General features: G+C 42.0%; 1 protein-coding gene across 1 annotated transcript in view; it reads left to right on the forward strand.

Annotated features, from left to right (window-relative positions):
- Positions 1-6,193, forward strand: part of MRPL57 (mitochondrial ribosomal protein L57) — a 119,844-nt gene extending 113,651 nt beyond the window's left edge. The window contains 2 exon segments of the mRNA XM_044061680.1: positions 5,789-6,091; positions 6,094-6,193. Of these exon segments, the coding sequence (XP_043917615.1) occupies positions 5,807-6,091; positions 6,094-6,123 (315 nt within the window). The 5' untranslated portion in view covers positions 5,789-5,806 and the 3' untranslated portion in view covers positions 6,124-6,193.
- The last annotated feature ends 11,497 nt before the right edge of the window (positions 6,194-17,690 follow it).

Raw genomic sequence — 17,690 nt, forward strand, 5'->3', positions numbered from 1 at the left:
CAAACTGCTTTGTATTGATGCTTGCGCTGAAAATGTATTTGTGAGGTCTGCTTGTGTTAAAATGCATCAACAGAGCACCCTGCTGAAATGAAAAGAAATGTACATGTATTAAGGCAACTGAATTAAATGTATATGTTTTAATAGAGGACACTGGGACAGCAAAGGTTAACTTTAAGAATATTACGGGAAATGTAAGTAAGCTGTTAAACCATTAAAACGGCACCCCATAGTGCTGTATAAAACTGGAGACACTAGGTCTGGGACAGAGTTTTTGTTCATTAGCTCAGTGAAAAGAGGGAAGGCCCTAGGCACTGCCATAAACATTTGGATGTGTACTGTGGCCATCTGTGCTAAATTCCTGTCTTAGCTTCAGTGGGAAATACTGTGAGATCCTAGAGTCAAGTGACCAGATGAGGTCATTCTGCTGGCCCTGTTGGAAATTGTTTTAGATATTAAAAAGAGAAATCTTGGAGTATTGAGTATTCTGTTTTGTGGAGCCTGACTAGAAAGACCCTCACCCACAGCATCTTGACTTGCGATAGTAACTTAACTGGGGAGCAGTAAATTCTTTTAGATTCAGTCAGGAATACAGTGAAGTTTAGTTCCAAGAGTGTTTTTCTTTGTTTGCGTGAGTCTGTCCATCAATGTTAATTTCAATATTTTTTATGATTTAAATTCTGTGGTTTACTGTAAATATATATTCAGTATTTTCTTGTTTTTTTATTTATTAAATATGTTTAAAACTTTTATTGTGACTGGTCCTTGTAGAAAGTATCTAACCTTTGAGAGTACATGTATTTATTTGGTGACACTGCATGTGCCACTCCAGAATGCCTAGCCAGCTGTCTTGATGACCTACTACCATTTGTACTAGTATTAATAGTACAGAGTATAACTGGACACCATTTGTTATGAGCTTTATAGCAACTGTCTGGTGGCAGTGAATCTACCTTATAGTCTGGACAAAGTTGGTGGAGCGGGTAATCTGGGGTAGCCTTTCCTAGGTGTGTGTGTGTGTGTGTGTGTGTGTGAGAGAGAGAGAGAGAATTAAATCTTAGTGTGTGTATGTCAGCTACTTGGGGCAGGGACACAGCACTGAGTTCACAGAGAGGGTGCTGGAGGACTTGGCTTGAACATTCTGCCGAGGATCTAACCCTACAGCTGTACCAGTGGGGAGTCTTATTGGGGACCTGGAGGGAGACAGATATAGAGACATCCAAACCCCCAGGCTGAGTGTGTTCTGCATGTGGATGTGTGTGCTCTTAAGGGAAATTGTACTTCATGCAGACAGGTCTGCATCTGGAAATAATGAGTGTATCCATTTGTATTCCAAGAGCGCATTCCTCTCCAGTGTCAGTGGTGATGATTCAGGCTCCTTGATTACTGGCCCAGCGTGGGGACAACACATATTGGTGGGTATCACACAGGGTTTGTGTTAACATGCATTTTCTGCAGGATTTAAAGTCTGAAACTCAAATGTATATCATTATTTTGTAACTTCAGTCCTCGGACATAAACACCAAAGGATTATGGGGCAGGATCCTCCCATGTGAACATTGCCAGTAGACTTACCTCTCCCTGCTTTTAAGGAACTATCTCCATTGCAGCTGTACTGTACTAGTTTGACTTTCAGGGTTTCTTTTCACTGCTGTTTTCTCAGATCATGAATGTAGCTGTATCTCCAGTCTTGCCAAATGGCACACAGAAATATTCTGACAAAATAAATAGAAAGATCCAGTAGCAATGTAGGTAAATTCTAAACATCAAGGAAAAAAGAAAGAGAATTGTTACTGCAGATCCCTTTAGTTATTGTGACAGAACAAAGAAAACTTAGGTCTGGGGATGGTGGTGTTAGGCAAGTTGCAGCTTGGATTGCAAGAATCTGATTGGCTGCCCCCACTTGCTTTATGCATTGCATATGGAATCGGCTTGCTGTGATCACCAGAAGATGCACTGTGCATGGCATGTCGATTTTCTCAAACTCAAATTTGAGCATTTTCTTACTGTACACTGAAAATTAAGTTGAGAAGGTAACTGACAGTTCAGGTACCTTTTCAACTGAATTTTTAATAGTGGAGGTAAAATGTGACTAACGTTATTTGTGCTTGAGGAAGGCACTTTAGTGTAACAGCATACAATTCCTAGTGCCTCAGAGAGCACTCTGATTTAAGTAGTAAGGAGCCATAGGGTCATAGGGAGGTACTAGGCTATCGGCCCATGGGCCTACGTAAGCCTAGCCAACAAGGTTCTCTGGCTTACACCACCCAAAAAAGTTGTTTTCTTGTGCCACTGTTGAGCAGATACACACAAGTGATCCCCGGGGTGTATTTCCTATTTCTCATCCATTCACCAAGATTTTTCTTAAAGAGTGCTAATGAAGAACTTTGCTTGACATAGATGGGTAACCTGTTCCAGAGTAAGGGAAGTCTCTGAGACAGGAATCTATCCCTCCAGCATGTCTTGTTTATTGTGGTGACAAGGTTTAGGTCCCTAGAGCGTGTAGCTCGGAGGGATTGGGATTTCTTCAGGTGTAGCATGTCCAACAGCTCTGGGTTTGACATAGTTTTATATGTTAGGCAGAGATCACCACAGAGTAGGCAATACGCTACGGAGTAAAGCTGGAGTTTTTTGAGATGGTCAGTGTAGGGCATTTGTTTGAGGCCAGTAATTTTCTTTGTGAGGTACTTCTGTGGCCTTTCCAGCTACTGCAGATGTCTTGTGAGGTACATTCTAAAAGGGGCATTGTACTCTATAATGGGTCTAATGAGTGTCGAGTAGAGAGGAACAATGACCTCTGTTTTTCCTGGATGAGAACCCTTTTATAATGAGGTGTGCCACGTAGAAGGACTTCCTGATTGCTGTGGTGATGTGACTATCAAAGGATAGACTACTGTCCACCTGGGTCCCAAGGTCTCTTATCACACATTCGGTGTTAAGTAGATTGCTGCCTGTGTGGTAGTTCATGGGTACAGAGTTTTTACCAAAGGCGATGACATTGCACTTTTTGGCACTGAGCTTGAGGCTATTGCACTAACACCAGGCATCTGTCTCTGTGAGGCCCTTCTGTAAGATGTCCACATCATTTGGGGATTTGACTATGGCTCCTAGTTTGCAGTCATCTGTGAACTTCGTTAGCCAGGGGCCTTCTGTGTTAGCTTCTACTTCAGAGAAGTAGATACCAAACAGGAGAGGTCCCAGGACTGAACCCTGTGGTACTCCACTTGTCACTGGTTTGAGGTCAGATTTGGAGTCCAACTTTTACAGTGTGGGTTCAGTCAGTGAGCCAGTTGGCAACCCATCTTGTGACGTAGGGATTTATACCTAGTTTAGCTGTAATTCCAGAATGGGGGATGGTGTCGAAAGCCTTGGCGAGGTCAAGATAGGCTGTGTGAACCACCTTACCCTCATCTACGGCTTTGGTGACTGCCTCAAAGAAGTCGATCAGGTTCAGGAGGCATGCTCTGCCTTTCACAAACCCGAACTGGGTGGGATCCAGAGTTTGAAGGTTACCAATGTCTTTGTTTGAGTTCCATGATGATATGTTCCATGGTCTTGCAAACCAGGCTCGTCAGCTAATAAGGAGATAGTTCCCAGGGTCAATGGTGGCTCCCCCTTTGGGGAGTGGGATAACTGTTGCTGTGTGCCATTCAGTGGGCACAAAGCTTGATGCAAGGCTATTATTGAACATGACGCTTGGGTGGGGGGCCAGTTCTTTTTGAAATTCGTGTAAAACTCAGCCTAGGATGTTGTCCGGTCTCATGGATGCTGTGTTTTTGGCTTTAGAGAGTGCAGCTTTTACCTGCGTAGTTGTGATTACAGGGACTCTGCATTCTTCCTGTATAGATATGGGCCCTTTAGGGGGTGAGGGGGAGGTAAAGTTAGCACTGAATCTGTCTGCCAGGATGTTGGCATGTGATGGTATTTGGAGTTAGTGAGTTTCAAAGGCAGCTTGGATGTTGTCTGATCCCATTGATGCCTTGTTTTAGGCCTTGGAGAGTGCTGATAATAACCTGCTCGGAATGGTGGCACATGTACTCTGGGGGATGACTGGAGGAGACGGGAGGTGAAGTTTGCTCAAAATCTGTCAGCAAGCAGTTTCTGTTACCTCTAGTTTAGTATGGGTGGTGCCATCCACAATGAGTTCACCACATAGCTGGGTATTTCCTATTAGATTTTGGACATAGAGTGCTTTGCGATTATCCTTAGCTAGGGAGGCTATTTTTGCTTCATAATTAGCTTTGGAGGCTGTTTACATTTTACATGGACAGAATTAAATATTTTCGTAAAAATGACAAGTTGTTTGTCTCATTTAAGTTTGTCTAGTAGGAAAGTTTCTGAGCTCTTCCTGGTAAGCTAGTTACATTGAATTGTGTCATGTTAAACGGACAGTTCTTATCCGCAACTTCATGAGCCCATCAGCCATCTGTGGCTATGTCGTGTCTTTTTCCTTAATGCCCCTGTAGATGACATTTTCATGTCTGCAGTTGCATCTTCCTCAGACATCTGTGAGGCACACTTTTTAAATCAGAAAAACAAGGCAGGTTAAAAATGCTTTGTATGTTATGTGATTTCATTTTAAAGTACATCAGTATTTGATCACCTGTATACCTTAGCTCCCCAGGAGGGGCTTCCTCATTTCCATTTGTCAGCCTGAACAACAATATCTCATTCTTCATCATTATTGGTCTGTCCCACTGTGCATTTTATCCTTCCCTTATGTTTTGTCTGTAGTATGTCTCTTCTACGTGTATAGCATGTAGGTGACACTTACCTAGGCTTGTGTCACAGTGAAAAACATAATTTTTTTTTCATTTTCCACCTTTGTTCCTGTAACTGTTTCCACATCTGTGTGCCCATTGATTCATCTCTTGCAGTATTGAGGCAGTGCAGCGCCTACTGCTCTTGTAAAGTTTTAACCTACCCATATATTTGCAGTGTGCTTAACTGCACCCCCAGTTTATCAAAATGTAGCATATTACTATTTATGTATATCCTTGCTTCTGGAAATACATTTTTATCCCAGTAAGACAGTGTAACAGTCCTTGATACCACATAATTTTGCTAATTTCATATAAAACGTTATTGATTTGATGTTCTTTTCATTGCACTTCTGTATACATAATTTAATGCAGTGTGGTAAATTATTATTAAAAAAAAAAAACTGTTGCAAACTTTGACACTTTGGTTCAGTGTATGCATTAAGCAAGGAGATGCTGAATTGTGGTGTAAAACTGACATCCTTGCTGATTCTCATCTGTTCTAAAGATAAAATCATGTGCAAGACCTCGCATGAGTGAAACCATTAAAGCAATATATCCAACTATTCCATATGACTGTAATAACCTTTCTTAAGACATAATGCATTGTAGGTCTGTGAAATGTTGTTTGTGTATTTGGAGTTTGAAAAGTGTGAATTTACCTGTCATTTACTTGTTGCTGTTTGCATCATTCACTTTCCACGAGTTCACAGCTTTAGGCTATGAAAAGTATCAAGTCTGTGTGTTTACATGCTGTACCCATTCCATCATGTCTTCCATGTTGTTAATTTCTACAGTTATGTGATGTAGTGTAATTACTAAAGTGTGGGGGCTTTTTTCAAAATTGACAGTATTACAGCAGAACTCACTTCAGCTTTCTCTGCCTTAACCAGCTGCTACAAAACTATAATTATTGCTGCTGAATTATTTTCAAAAACATTCTTGAGATATTTTTGTAATGGTTACAAAATGTAGGGTTTTTTTTCTGTTTGGATAAGAATGTCTTAAATGCAACTTTGTTTTTGTTACAGAAAGTTTTCTCCAGAAAAATGTTCCTTACTGCAGTACTGTTTAGAAAAGGCATTCCAGGAAAACAGTGGATTGGCAAATACAGAAGACCAAGGAAGGTTACATGGCAGATGAAGCGGAATATGATCAAGAGATTGGAGATTGAAGCTGAAAATGAGTACTGGCTGAGCCGACCTTACATGAGCATTGAACAAGAAATGGGGCATGCTACTGAACGTAGGGATGAAAACTGGCGCATTTTCAGGAGCCTGCAAACTGCTAATTTCCCTGAACACAAATATGTGGCAGACCACTTGAATCATTTAAAAATGTTACAAAAAAGTGGACTGTATCTTAAAAAAAAAAAAAAGTAACTTTTACATTGTAAGTTTGTGTCATAGAAATAAATTTCAAATCATGGAAAACCATTAACGTTCTGACTTAATTTACTTTTTCATTTATGTCTGCCTAGAGGTTACACTTAACTCTTTTCTGGAAGCTGTTGTAATCTGGTTTTGTATATGGATACATTAATTACTATTTTTGATGAAACTTAAAGCAGCAGGACGATGTCTTGAAGAACATGTTGCACAGTATTAGATTTGATAAAAGTTTGTCCGTCCTCTATAAGTTATTGGACTAAGCCTTAAAGCAGGAGGACCACACAGCATTCCAAACTTTCCAAGTCTGCAAAGTTACCTCCTCCCTGTATCTTGTAAAGCACTGCACTACTCCTCTTCTCTAGTCCTTTATTGATTTGTAAATAGTTCAGGCAATTGTCAGATGGTCTCAGACACCTTGTTAAAATATTAAAAACTTTAAAAGGGCAATAAGTGACATCTGTTGCTCTTTGCTGGTAAGTTACACTGTCATTTTTGCTGTTTAAAGTAAAAGTACATCCTCTCCTACAGTCTAACAACTCAGTCCTTCGGTTTCTTTTGTCCTTAATGTATGTTTTCAGTATTGTTTAGGTACTAGAAACCTACCAATACTTAACATTGTAATTTCCTTGCCTTGGAATTAAAGGAAAGAAAGCCCACCCACCTTTTTTTTTTAGCTTAACATTTCACACACTTTGGCAGAGGAGTTTGTCTTTGTGCATGGCATACCACAGGCACAAGGTTGTCTGTATTTTTACCTGACTGGTACAGCCCACAGTCTTGCATAGGCAATCAGTACTGCTGATGTAAAAATAAAAAAAAAAGTGGGAGGGCAGAGTATTGTGACCCTTTTCCACTGTTTTATTGCAGAGGAAGAGAAAACAAGTGTTAGTGTACCACCTGTCCCTCTTTCAGTAGAGTGGTTGTGATTTGGGGTGTTTTTGTCCGGGTGGGGGATGGGGGCAGGAAAATTGGCAAATGTCTTCATATTGTAAAATAAAAATATTTTCTAACTTTTCTCAATGTCACAGGAAGCTGTGATGCCAAGTTTAAGTCTGTTAGTGTTATATGAAGTAGTATAAACAACCAACATTGTACATCTGTCTATTTTTGGTAATAAGATGAAAATTATTTTTCAATCGATGATGGCATAACTTATCTTGCACAATTTCAAGTTTCACGAACGTCCCACTTTTGGCATCTAAAACTATGGCATCCCTAAGAGTTGGCCACATTTTTGTATAGTGATCCTGTTGTAAAATGCATTTTCTGTAAATACATCAGTTTTGTAGAAGTGGTGATAGTGTTGCACACAACTGTGGTTTTGATGAAATGTTAGAAGATAACAACTGGCATATTGGTCAAGGTCTTTATCTCACAGGTACAGAGTTTGATTCTGACTCTGACTGTTGACTAGACTTGCAGTAGTCACCAGACAGCCTAGTATTTACCCATGAACTGAAGTATGAAAATGTAATCTATAGGCATTTGTGCTTTAGTTTAAAAAAGTCTCAATGCAAATTCAAGAATAGATGGCTGTACATTCTTGTTGCACATGTTAAATACTGAACAAAAACAGCAACATTCAGGATTAAAAAAAAAAAACGCTTCCTACTGCTGCAAGCACTGCTGAGTAGCTGAATCAGTTTTTTGAACTGTTGATTAACCTCTTGGATTGCAGTGGTAGTTTTCACATCCTAGTAAGGAAAAGTGCAGGGGATGGTCTGCCAGTGCTAAAGGGGACTACAGAATAACAGTCCTTTAGAAAACCCTGCACAATAACTGGAGTGCTCAGTGCCAAGATCTAATGTGCCAAAGCAAGTTTCTGTCTCGGCTGTAGTGTTTTGATTTAAATCAAGTCTGAGTTCTGGGCCCTTTCTACAGTGTTCATCAGAAATTTTCTGGCATCTCTTCTAGTTCCAGGCTTTTATTAGAAGAGAGAGAATCTGTCACCACCTGAACGCCTCAGTTTGGGATGTCAGAGTTTTCTTTGCTAGTTCTGTTTTAGTACTAGCTCTGAAAAGGCTGACATCAAAGAGTACAGTTTTGATGTTGATGCTGCAATCCCTGTTGACTGCTGAGATGTGTGATGTTGACAGTCTGAGTACCATTATTGCTATATTTAATGCCACTGTTTGTCTTAATGTTGACTTTGACACTGCCAACCCCACTGTGGTCTTGGGTTCTCAGCCTTGATGCTTCACTGTCGTCAGAGCATTTTATATTGATGGCTCAGAGTCTCTTCAGGTTTGATGCATGTAGCAATGCCTGCCATAATTCCTAGACATTACTCTGCTGGGGCATCCTCCTAGATCATACTGCACAGTCATGTCTTTTGATACAAGTATTTTTGTTGTAGAGTCTCAGCCCCCTGCAGATCATCTTTTAGTGCAGAGGGACCACGGCTGTTCAACAGCTGCTCAGGTCAATTTAGTCCTAAAGAGGAAGTCTTCACTTTCTCTTGACACATCTTTTCCAAAGACCTATAGAAAGGTAACTGTAGTGGAAACTTGGACTTTCCTGCAGAGTCTCTTCCCATATCCCCATGTATTACTGAGGATGACACACTTTTTATGTGTCTCATCCATCAAACCCATGTTCTGCAGGTGATATGTTGGGGGGGGGGGGTAGCCAGCTGATCCATTATCCTTCCCAAAGCAGATGCTGCAGAGGGCTTTTTGGTTCACCCAGAAGTCTTTACAAGTAGGTAAATTGGCATTATTAAAGTTACTAGCAAGGCTTCCTGGTAGAATCCAGATATTGTAGCCTTGGTTCCTCAAAAAAAAAAAACAGACTGTACTCTGCTCTCCCAGAGAATGGAGTTTGTGGTTGGAGACTCATAGACTCTTAAACCAGGTACTTCAATGTTGGCAACTACTGTTGAGAGAGAAAAAAAAACAAAGCTCCAACTCCAGAGTAGTGTATGTCTTGGGAAAGCATATACGTGTATCCTTCATTTTTTCTTTGAAGGCAGTTAATTACCTGGTACAGATGATGCGGTTTCAAAGGGCTGCATCTTATGAGTTGCACTGAAAACCAAAAAAGTGTTGCCTGATGGATTAATAAAAGTAAGACTGATATTCCAGTTGTAATGGTGTTCAGTGTGATGATGTGAGGTTGTGCCAGAGAGAGTAGAGCAGTGCATGGGTAACATATGCCAGCATAGCTAGCTGGAGTTTTGTAAAGAATTTTATGTCATTTGTATATCAAACTGATTTGTACAGATTCTTGTTTTAACAATGTATTTGTAAAGTTGCTTATGTTAAAAATGTATCAACAGTGGGTCCTGCTGGACAGAAATGAAATATACATTTATATCAGACTGTATTGTTGTAACTGAGGAAATGTATATAATTAACAGAGGATGCTAGAAGGGAAGGTTAAGCAGCTCGGCTTACCTTAAGAAAAATAGCCAGAAATTAAATGACTTGATTTAGGCCATAGTGATTTTATCTCGCAGGTTTGAATATAGCCAGCAATGCAATGTCTGGGAAAGGCCTTGGCTCTTATTGTCCTTGGTGGTGAACTAATTGCTACCCTGGGATGCCAGAGAATGGCTGGTTAGCCTTTCCAGGAAGGATGAACGTAATGGAATTGTTTTAGTCTCCAGATGCCTTAGCAAATCTCTATGTTGGGACGCATCTGTGCTAGATTCTGGTTCATCCTCTAGGCAGAGGGTAGAGTGGGAACCCCCATAGGTAACTAGATGTGATGTCATTCTGTAGCCTACACTGAAAACTGTATTTAGATAGTAGTGAGAGAAGTGATAGTGATACTCAGCACCCTGTTGTTGGAACTGACAACAACGATATTTACCCACTTCATCTTGTCTTGCTCTAGCCAGTAAGTAGGGAACAGTAATTCTTCAGTAAGTTAGGAAAATATAGTGAGATTAGTTAAATATTGTTTTTCTGTATCTGTCTGAATCTTTCCAGTGGTTTTGTTTTTATATTTCCTGTAAATTGAAACTCTGGTGTTTGTTGTAATTAGATATTCAGTATTTTCATGTTTTCTATTTTATTAAGTATATCTATACCTTTCATTGTGGCTGGTCTTTTAGAAAGTATTTTAGTCCTTGGGAGTAACTGCATTTATTTGATGACACTGTGGCTTCATGATCCTTAAAGTCTTGCCACTTGGAAGCACTACCTTTTTCTAGAAGTATTAATTTTACTAAGAGTAATGGAGTACCCTGGTAAGAGACTTAAAGTACCTGGCTGGTTGCAGTAAATCTACCTTATAGTCTGGGTAGAGGTGGTATAGTGGGTAAATTTATGCCAATCTTTTCCAGGTGTGTGTGTGAGAGAGAGAAATTCTAACCTTTATGTGTGTGTGTCAGCTACTTGGAACAAGGACACAGAGCACTGTTTTCTGCAGAGAGAAAGGTGAAGTCTTATTTGGGTCCTGGAAAAGAAAACCCAGTCCCAGGTCTGGAGTACCCTCCCTGTGTACTCTTAAGGGAAATTGCTTGGTGCAGAGAACTGCATCTGAAAATACATTGTGTATCCATTTTTGTTTTAAGTGAACGTTCCCCACAGGTGTCAATGGTGAGGATTGAGGCTATTGGATCCCTCGCCCAGAGGAGGGACGTCACATTCACCATAGCAGATCTGATTATGTGTATAATCTAAAACACCAGCAAAAGTTCTGCCAGAGACGTGGGATCTGGAGTAGGTGTTCACCAGCATGTGTAGCTAAAATTATCATTTTGTTGTGGCCAGGAGTGAAGCAAACTATGGAAAACAGCAAAACTGTCACTCATATCTCTCAGCCTCTTGCAGAAAGAAATCTGGACAAAGCCATACATAATAGGAGGACAAAGACAAAGAATAAGGACAAATTTTAAATATTACTCTTACAAAGTTAAAAAGTAGATATAATAGATTTTGCATTAGCATGAATTTTCTGAAGGGTTGAAACTCGTGTCATTATTTTCTGACTTAAATGATTTGCTAGCAAACCACATTTTTTGAAAAAAATGGTCCAAAATATGAGGCAGAAATATGGACATTCTGCAAAAATCTGTACAGTTGAGAGGTGCGCTCTCACTGCTGTTGAAGCTAAATTTCATGTTACTTAAAGGACATTTTCTATAATAAAGAGGTCCCTGCACTTGGTGTAGGTCAGGCATGGGCAACAGCAAAGCAAATGGCAATCTGGAAATAACTCTAATGACCAATGCAATTTCCAGGGAGGTCATAAGTCCTGAGTCAGGAGCTCTTTGCAGTCATTTTGGCAGCCATGGCCTGACTAAACCTTTGAGGCCTTGCCTTTCCTCTGGAGGCAGTCATGGATCATTTGTCCACCTGTCAGGATGGAAAATAACAATGGATGGTTACGTGAGGACACTTGCATTCTGAGATGACAAGGTAACTTTTCTTTCCATCCCAATTTTACTGTCTCCTTCCTTGATGTCTTACTCCAGATGAAAGAAGCACATAGATCCTAAGGTTCTTTAACACAAGAGCTCTTTTAAGAGGGTCCCACAAGAGTAGAAAGGGACAGGATGTTACTCCAGGTGAAAAAAAGATCCTCAGGACATTTTTGGATCTCCGCAGCCTAAACCTATTTATTCCATAGAAAACCTGTCAGGTGGTCTAGGGCAGTCTTTCTTTATCTCACTGGAGATTAGATTATATGTTTTAATTATGTGTATGCCTATCTGCACATAAAAATGCAAGGAAATCTAGATCCAGGAGGTATATGCAGTTATGAGTTTGACCTGGTCATTTACTCTTCTATTTGACAGGAAACCTGGTACAACGCTGGATAAACCACGGCACAGCTCGAAAAGTGAAAAAAACTTTAATTCCAAGTGATAAAAAACATCCACGAGTTAAGCGCTTTCATCTGCAAACATACAGACTTCCTCAGAACTGATAAACTCTGATTTTTCTAAAATTTAAATAGCAAAAAAGGCACCAAATAATACACAGATTTAAAGGAACATCATCCTATAAAAACAAATTAATGAATATGTAACAATTTTTTTTTATCACTTGGATTAAAGTTTTTTTCACTTTTCGAGCTGTGCCGTGGTTTATCCAGCTTTGTACCAGGTTTCCTGTCAGTTTTGTCATATTCAGAGGGTCTTTAGTTACTCTTCTATTTGGTCTGACCTTGACACACATGGGTGTTCACCAGTTGTGTGTCTGTGGTTTGTGTGCACTTGCATCTTTGTTGGGGGCAGAATGTTCCCTGTATGGAGCACTGGCTTTTAGCTCCCCTTCTCTATCAGTCACTTGACTATGAGAGAATCTCTGATCAGTTTTTTTCCATTCTCCTTGACCCTGCAAGAATCCAATCCACAACCTGTTCTCTTACTTTTGTTTATAAGTTGCAATCTGGATATTAAGTTGGGTAGAGTATGGCTCCTCATGGACAGAATTTTTGCTAGTCAACAGTGTCTGCTGTTGTAGCTTCCAAAATCGGTGCCTGTTTATATATCTGGATGCTTGGTCTCATGGTGGCAGCCATTTCCATATTTCTTTGTATAGTACTCCACATGTGTGTTCTCCATTGGACTATTTGAGTTCAGTAATCTGCAGATGAGCTGTAGTATTGGCATCCATTTTTAAATCTATAGGTGCTATTAAGTGCATGGATACTAGTAATATTTCCTTTGGGAGTCCCTTCCACCTCGCACCTTTTATGGAAACTATTACCGGGGAAGCCTTGGCTCTGGAGTGTGTGTGTGTTGGGGGGCATTTCATTCAAGATGTCATGGTGCCATCAGAACCATCCCTTTACAGAAGCATACTGGGGATGAGAGCAGCCCCAAACCTTTAAGCGTTTGAGAATATATCCTAATGTAAGTTCCAACCATAGAGATGGGTGGCATGCGAGTTGTATGGTATATCAACAGTGAAGGGACAGCTGTGTAGTACCGTTAGAAGCTGTATGAGCATAGGTGTAGTTGGTGCCTGGTAGCTGTTTTCTTGGTATATCAACAGCGAAGGGGTCAGCTGTGTATTACCCTTAGAAGCTGTGAGAGTATGGGGGTAGTTGGTGCCTGGTAGCTGTTCTCTTGTTGCAGTCCATGTTTCTGAGGAGACCAGTTCCTTGGACAGGCTGAGCAGATCATATTCTGCTGATACCTTGGAAGTAGTCCTTCAGCTCCTTGATAACAAGGAAAATCTGGAAATTTGGAAAACTTTTCTAAGACATTTACTCCCTGCTGCTCGTCACTTGCCTTTCTACTTCCAGTACCTGCTGGTAATCCTTCCTTTTTCAGGTGAAGTGGTTAGTTTACGGTCTTTTTCACGAAAGCCTAGCACAAGTACAACTGTGCTTGTTTCCGACTGTAAGTCAGCTGCAAGGGCCTAGATCTGTTTTTGTTTTTTCTTTGGCTCCTTTTGCCACAGTACTCGAGTAACTAGCAAATATGTTTGACATTGGATTAAATGACTTCCATATTCAAATACATTTGGCTGCCATCTCTTTCACTATGAACAAAACTGTCATTTCATAGCTTCTTTGAAGGTTTGCAGTGCCTTCTTCAAGAACACCTTTCTTGTTGAGATTTCATCTCTGCTACAGGATTTTTCATCTCCTTAGAGCATATAACTTGTTCTGGAAAATTAGCTTAGGCTTTTGTTGAGCCTAGTGATGTCAGACCTAGGAAGAGGACTGAGCACATGTCCTTCAAGGATGCATCTGCAGTCCTCACATATGGGTTGTCCTGCCTCCTGCAGCCCTTCGGTCGGCCGGATTCCAAAGTCTGGGTCCGGTGTCAGCTGATGTCACCCCTTCCCCGACGTCAGAGCGCCTGGGGTATAAAAGCGTCAGCCGACGCCATCTTCCTCAGTCTTTCTTGCCACGTGGTGCCCGAAGCAGAAGCAGTTCGCAAGTGCCGGTCGGCCAGCTCCTGTATTTCAGCTAACCGAAGACTTCAAAAGCTAAGTTCATAGGTTCATACTAGGCTATCTGCCCTAGGGCATTTATAAGCCTAGCCAGAGTGTGTGTGGCTTTCACCACCCCCTTAGGATGAGAATACTATACCCATTAGTTTGCTGTGCCTCTGTCCAGCAGTGACACAGAGATGATTCCTGGGGTAAACCTACGATCTCCCATCCACTCGTCAAGATTTCTCTTGAACAGAGTCAGTGAGGGGCCCTGCCTCACATGGACTGGGATTCTGTTCCATAGTGTAGGGAGTCTCTGGGTGATGAATCTGTCCCTCCAGCATGTCCTATTTATATCCGTGTTGAGGTTTAAGTCTCTTGCTCTCGTGGCTCTGGTAGATTTGGATTTTTTGAGGTGGAGCATGTCCATTAATTCCGGGTTGGACATGGCCTTGTATGTCAGGCACAGATCACCTCTGAGCAGATGGTATGTGACTGAATAGAGCTGGAGTTTCTTCAGTCGGGCAGCATATGGCATATGTTTGAGCCCCTTTATCCTTTTGGTGAGGAATTTTTGGGGTCTTTCCAACTGCTGCAGGTGTCGGGTGAGGTACATTCCGAATGGGGCGTTGTACTCAATCATTGGTCTGATAAGTGAAGAGTACAGGGGTACAATGACCTCTCCTGATCTGGATGTGAATCCCTTCATGATCAGGTGGGCAATGTAGAAGGTCTTCCTAACCACTTTGGCAATGTGAGTGTCAAAAGAGAGGTTACTGCCAACTTGGGTCCCCAGGTCCCTGATAACTTCTTCCGTGTTTAATGGATTACCACCTATGTGGTAATTAGGGGTTACCTTGTTTTTCCCAAAGGGTATGACTATACATTTTTTGGCATTTAGCTTAAGGCCATGGCTCTGGCACCAGTTATCCATTTCTATGAGACCTCTCTGGAGGATGTCTGTGTCTGATGGAGTGTCAATTATGGTGCCCAGTTTGCAGTCATCTGCAAATTTTGTCAGCCACAATCCCCCTATGTTTGCCTGCACTTCAGAAAAATAAATGCCGAACAAGAGGGGGCCCAGGACTGAGCCCTGTGGGACACCGCTCGTGACCGGCTTAGAGTCTGACATGGCACCAGCAACTCTAACCCTGTGGGTTCTGTCCTTGAGCCAGTTTGCAATGCATCTTGTGACATATGGGTTTGCATCTAAGCCGGTGAGCTTTTCTATGATGCCCGAGTGGGGTATTGTGTCGAACACTTTTGCTAGGTCAAGGTAGGCTGTGTGAACTGCCTTACCCTCATCAATGGCCTTAGTGACTGTTTCGAAAAAGTCAACCAAGTTCAAGAGGCTGGATCTGCCCTTGACAAAGCCAAATTGGGTAGGATCCAGTGTCTGTAGGTCCCCAATGTCTTTATGAGTTCCATTATGATCCTCTCCATAGTTTTGCAGACAAGGCTCGTCAAGCTTATGGGGCGGTAATTTCCAGGGTCCATAGAAGCACCGCCTTTGTGGAGTGGGACCACAGTTGCCGTACGCCATTCTTTGGGTATGTATCCTGTAGTAAGGCTAAGATTAAACAGCAGCCTTATGTGTGGGTTTAGTTCCTCATTGAGTTCGTGTAGCACACAGCCGGGGACACACTCTGGTGGGATAGATATTTCTCCTTTTGGGGGGGGAGGGGAGAAATTTGCACTGAACCTGTCTGCCAGTATGTTGGCAATGTCTGTGGGTTCAGTGATTTTTGTATCATTTTGGACTAATTCTGAGCATATCTGGGAGTTTCCACCCAGGTTTCTAACATAGCTAAAGAAGGCCTTCTGATTGTCTTTTGTGTCTTTAGCGATTTTTCTCTCAAAGTTGGCCTTGGATGATTTTATGAGTGATCGTAGTTTTTTGCTAGTATTGATCAGAGATGCCTTCCCTTTTAGGGATTTTGCTCTGTCATGTAATAGCTTTCTCCTCTTGTTATAGAGTTTGTTTATGGCTGGGGTCCACCAGACCGGGCGCCTGCCTTTGGTGGAAAGGGTCTTGATTTTATTAGGGATTGCTTGATCCATACATTCCTGGAGGTGCTTGTAGAAGGCATTTGTAAGGGTTTCAGCAGCGTGGGTTGTGGTTTCCACTGGCTCGGGGGCCTTGAAGGATACCACTCCAGTCTTAAGAAGTGTGAAGTTTGCTTTTGAGAAGTTCTTCACTGTGGTCTTTTTTGCTGGGGTTGGGGGTGGGATGTGGATCTCCAGTGAGATTAACTTATGGTCTGATCTCACCAATGAGGGATATACTTCGGTGTGGAGCATTTTGTCCCCATGTTTGTGATGATCAGGTCTAGTATATTTTCTCCTCTTGTGGGAATGGTGACTAGTTGTTCCATAGCATTTGAGTTTATGAACTCCAGGAACCTTTGGGCTAGGGTGTTGGGGCTTGAGTAATGTTCCCAGTCTATGTTTGGGTAGTTGAAGTCACCCAATATGATGGTGTTTGGAGAGACATTCATACTCTCCAGTGTCTTCAGGAAGGCTGTGTGGGTTTCCTGAGTTTGACAGGGTGGTCTGTAGCATGCTACAAACTGTAGGGCAGTTTTACCTATGGTTAATTGCACCTGGATGGTCTCCGACATTGCCACTAACCTGGAGGTGTGGGTATCCTTTATGATTATGGATACTCCCCCTCCTTTTGTGGTTCGGTCCGGATTTTGGGGCCGGAACGCATGATATGAGGTATAACCTGATAGTGCTGGGGTGCTCTCAGGAGCCTTGAACCAGGTTTCAGTCACAGCACAGACATCGATGTTCTCCATACTGAGGAGGGCTTCGAGGGCGTGCATCTTGAGGTTTAGACTTCTGGCATTGAGCAGTATTACCCTTAGTTTTTTTCCATTTTTGTTTTCTAGGGTGGTAGGTTTATCATTTGAGCCTTGCCTAAAAAGGCACTATGGGGTGGCAAGAGCCTTTGCCAATATCCGAAGCCCAGAGGTGACAGGTGCAAGCCGCCCTTGCCAAGCAGCGTGGCTTGTCAAGCATGTCATCCCAGGCAGACAGACATTGGATCCCCTTAGAATGACACCAGTAATTAAGCCAATTATTAAAGCTGATCATTTTGTCTCTGTATTGTGGCATCATTCTTGGTGAGGGTAGGATACTGCTCAGGGTCAGGGTCATACCGGCCTGGGCTACATAATCTGAGAGCGCCTCTATGTCTCTCTTCATGTAGTCCAGGGAGGTACGTCTTAGGTCGTTCACACCGGCATGGACAATGACTGAGTCATACTTGTACTTGCTGTGGAGTGACCTGAGTGCTTGTGTTATGTGGCGGATTCTAGCGCCGACAGGCAGCTTACTGTGATCTTTTCCTTGTTCAGTCTGGTGAGTGGGACGTCAGTGTGTCTGACTATGGAGTCACCTATAACAAGTGTGTCTGGCATTGTGTTTGGCCTTAAGGGCTGTGACTGTTTAGCACACTGACTTTGAGAACTATGTGTTGCATGTCTTATGTCTTGAGGTGGCAGTTGCTTGGGTGTCTGCTTTGGAGGCCTCTGTAGTTTTGGTAGATTTTTGATCAGTGGCTCGAATATGTCTTTGTGTGTTTATGTGTTTGTTTTGCAGTTGTGATAGTTCTATGTGAAACTGGGTTTGTGGTGTGCGTGGTTTCCTTCTCCTCCTGTCTGGTCTTGCCAGTCCTGAGTTGAGAGAGCTCAGCC

The sequence above is a fragment of the Protopterus annectens genome, chromosome 1.part0 (assembly GCF_019279795.1).
Source record: "Protopterus annectens isolate FY-2018-M chromosome 1.part0, PAN1.0, whole genome shotgun sequence".
NCBI classification, from domain to species: Eukaryota; Metazoa; Chordata; order Ceratodontiformes; family Protopteridae; genus Protopterus; species Protopterus annectens.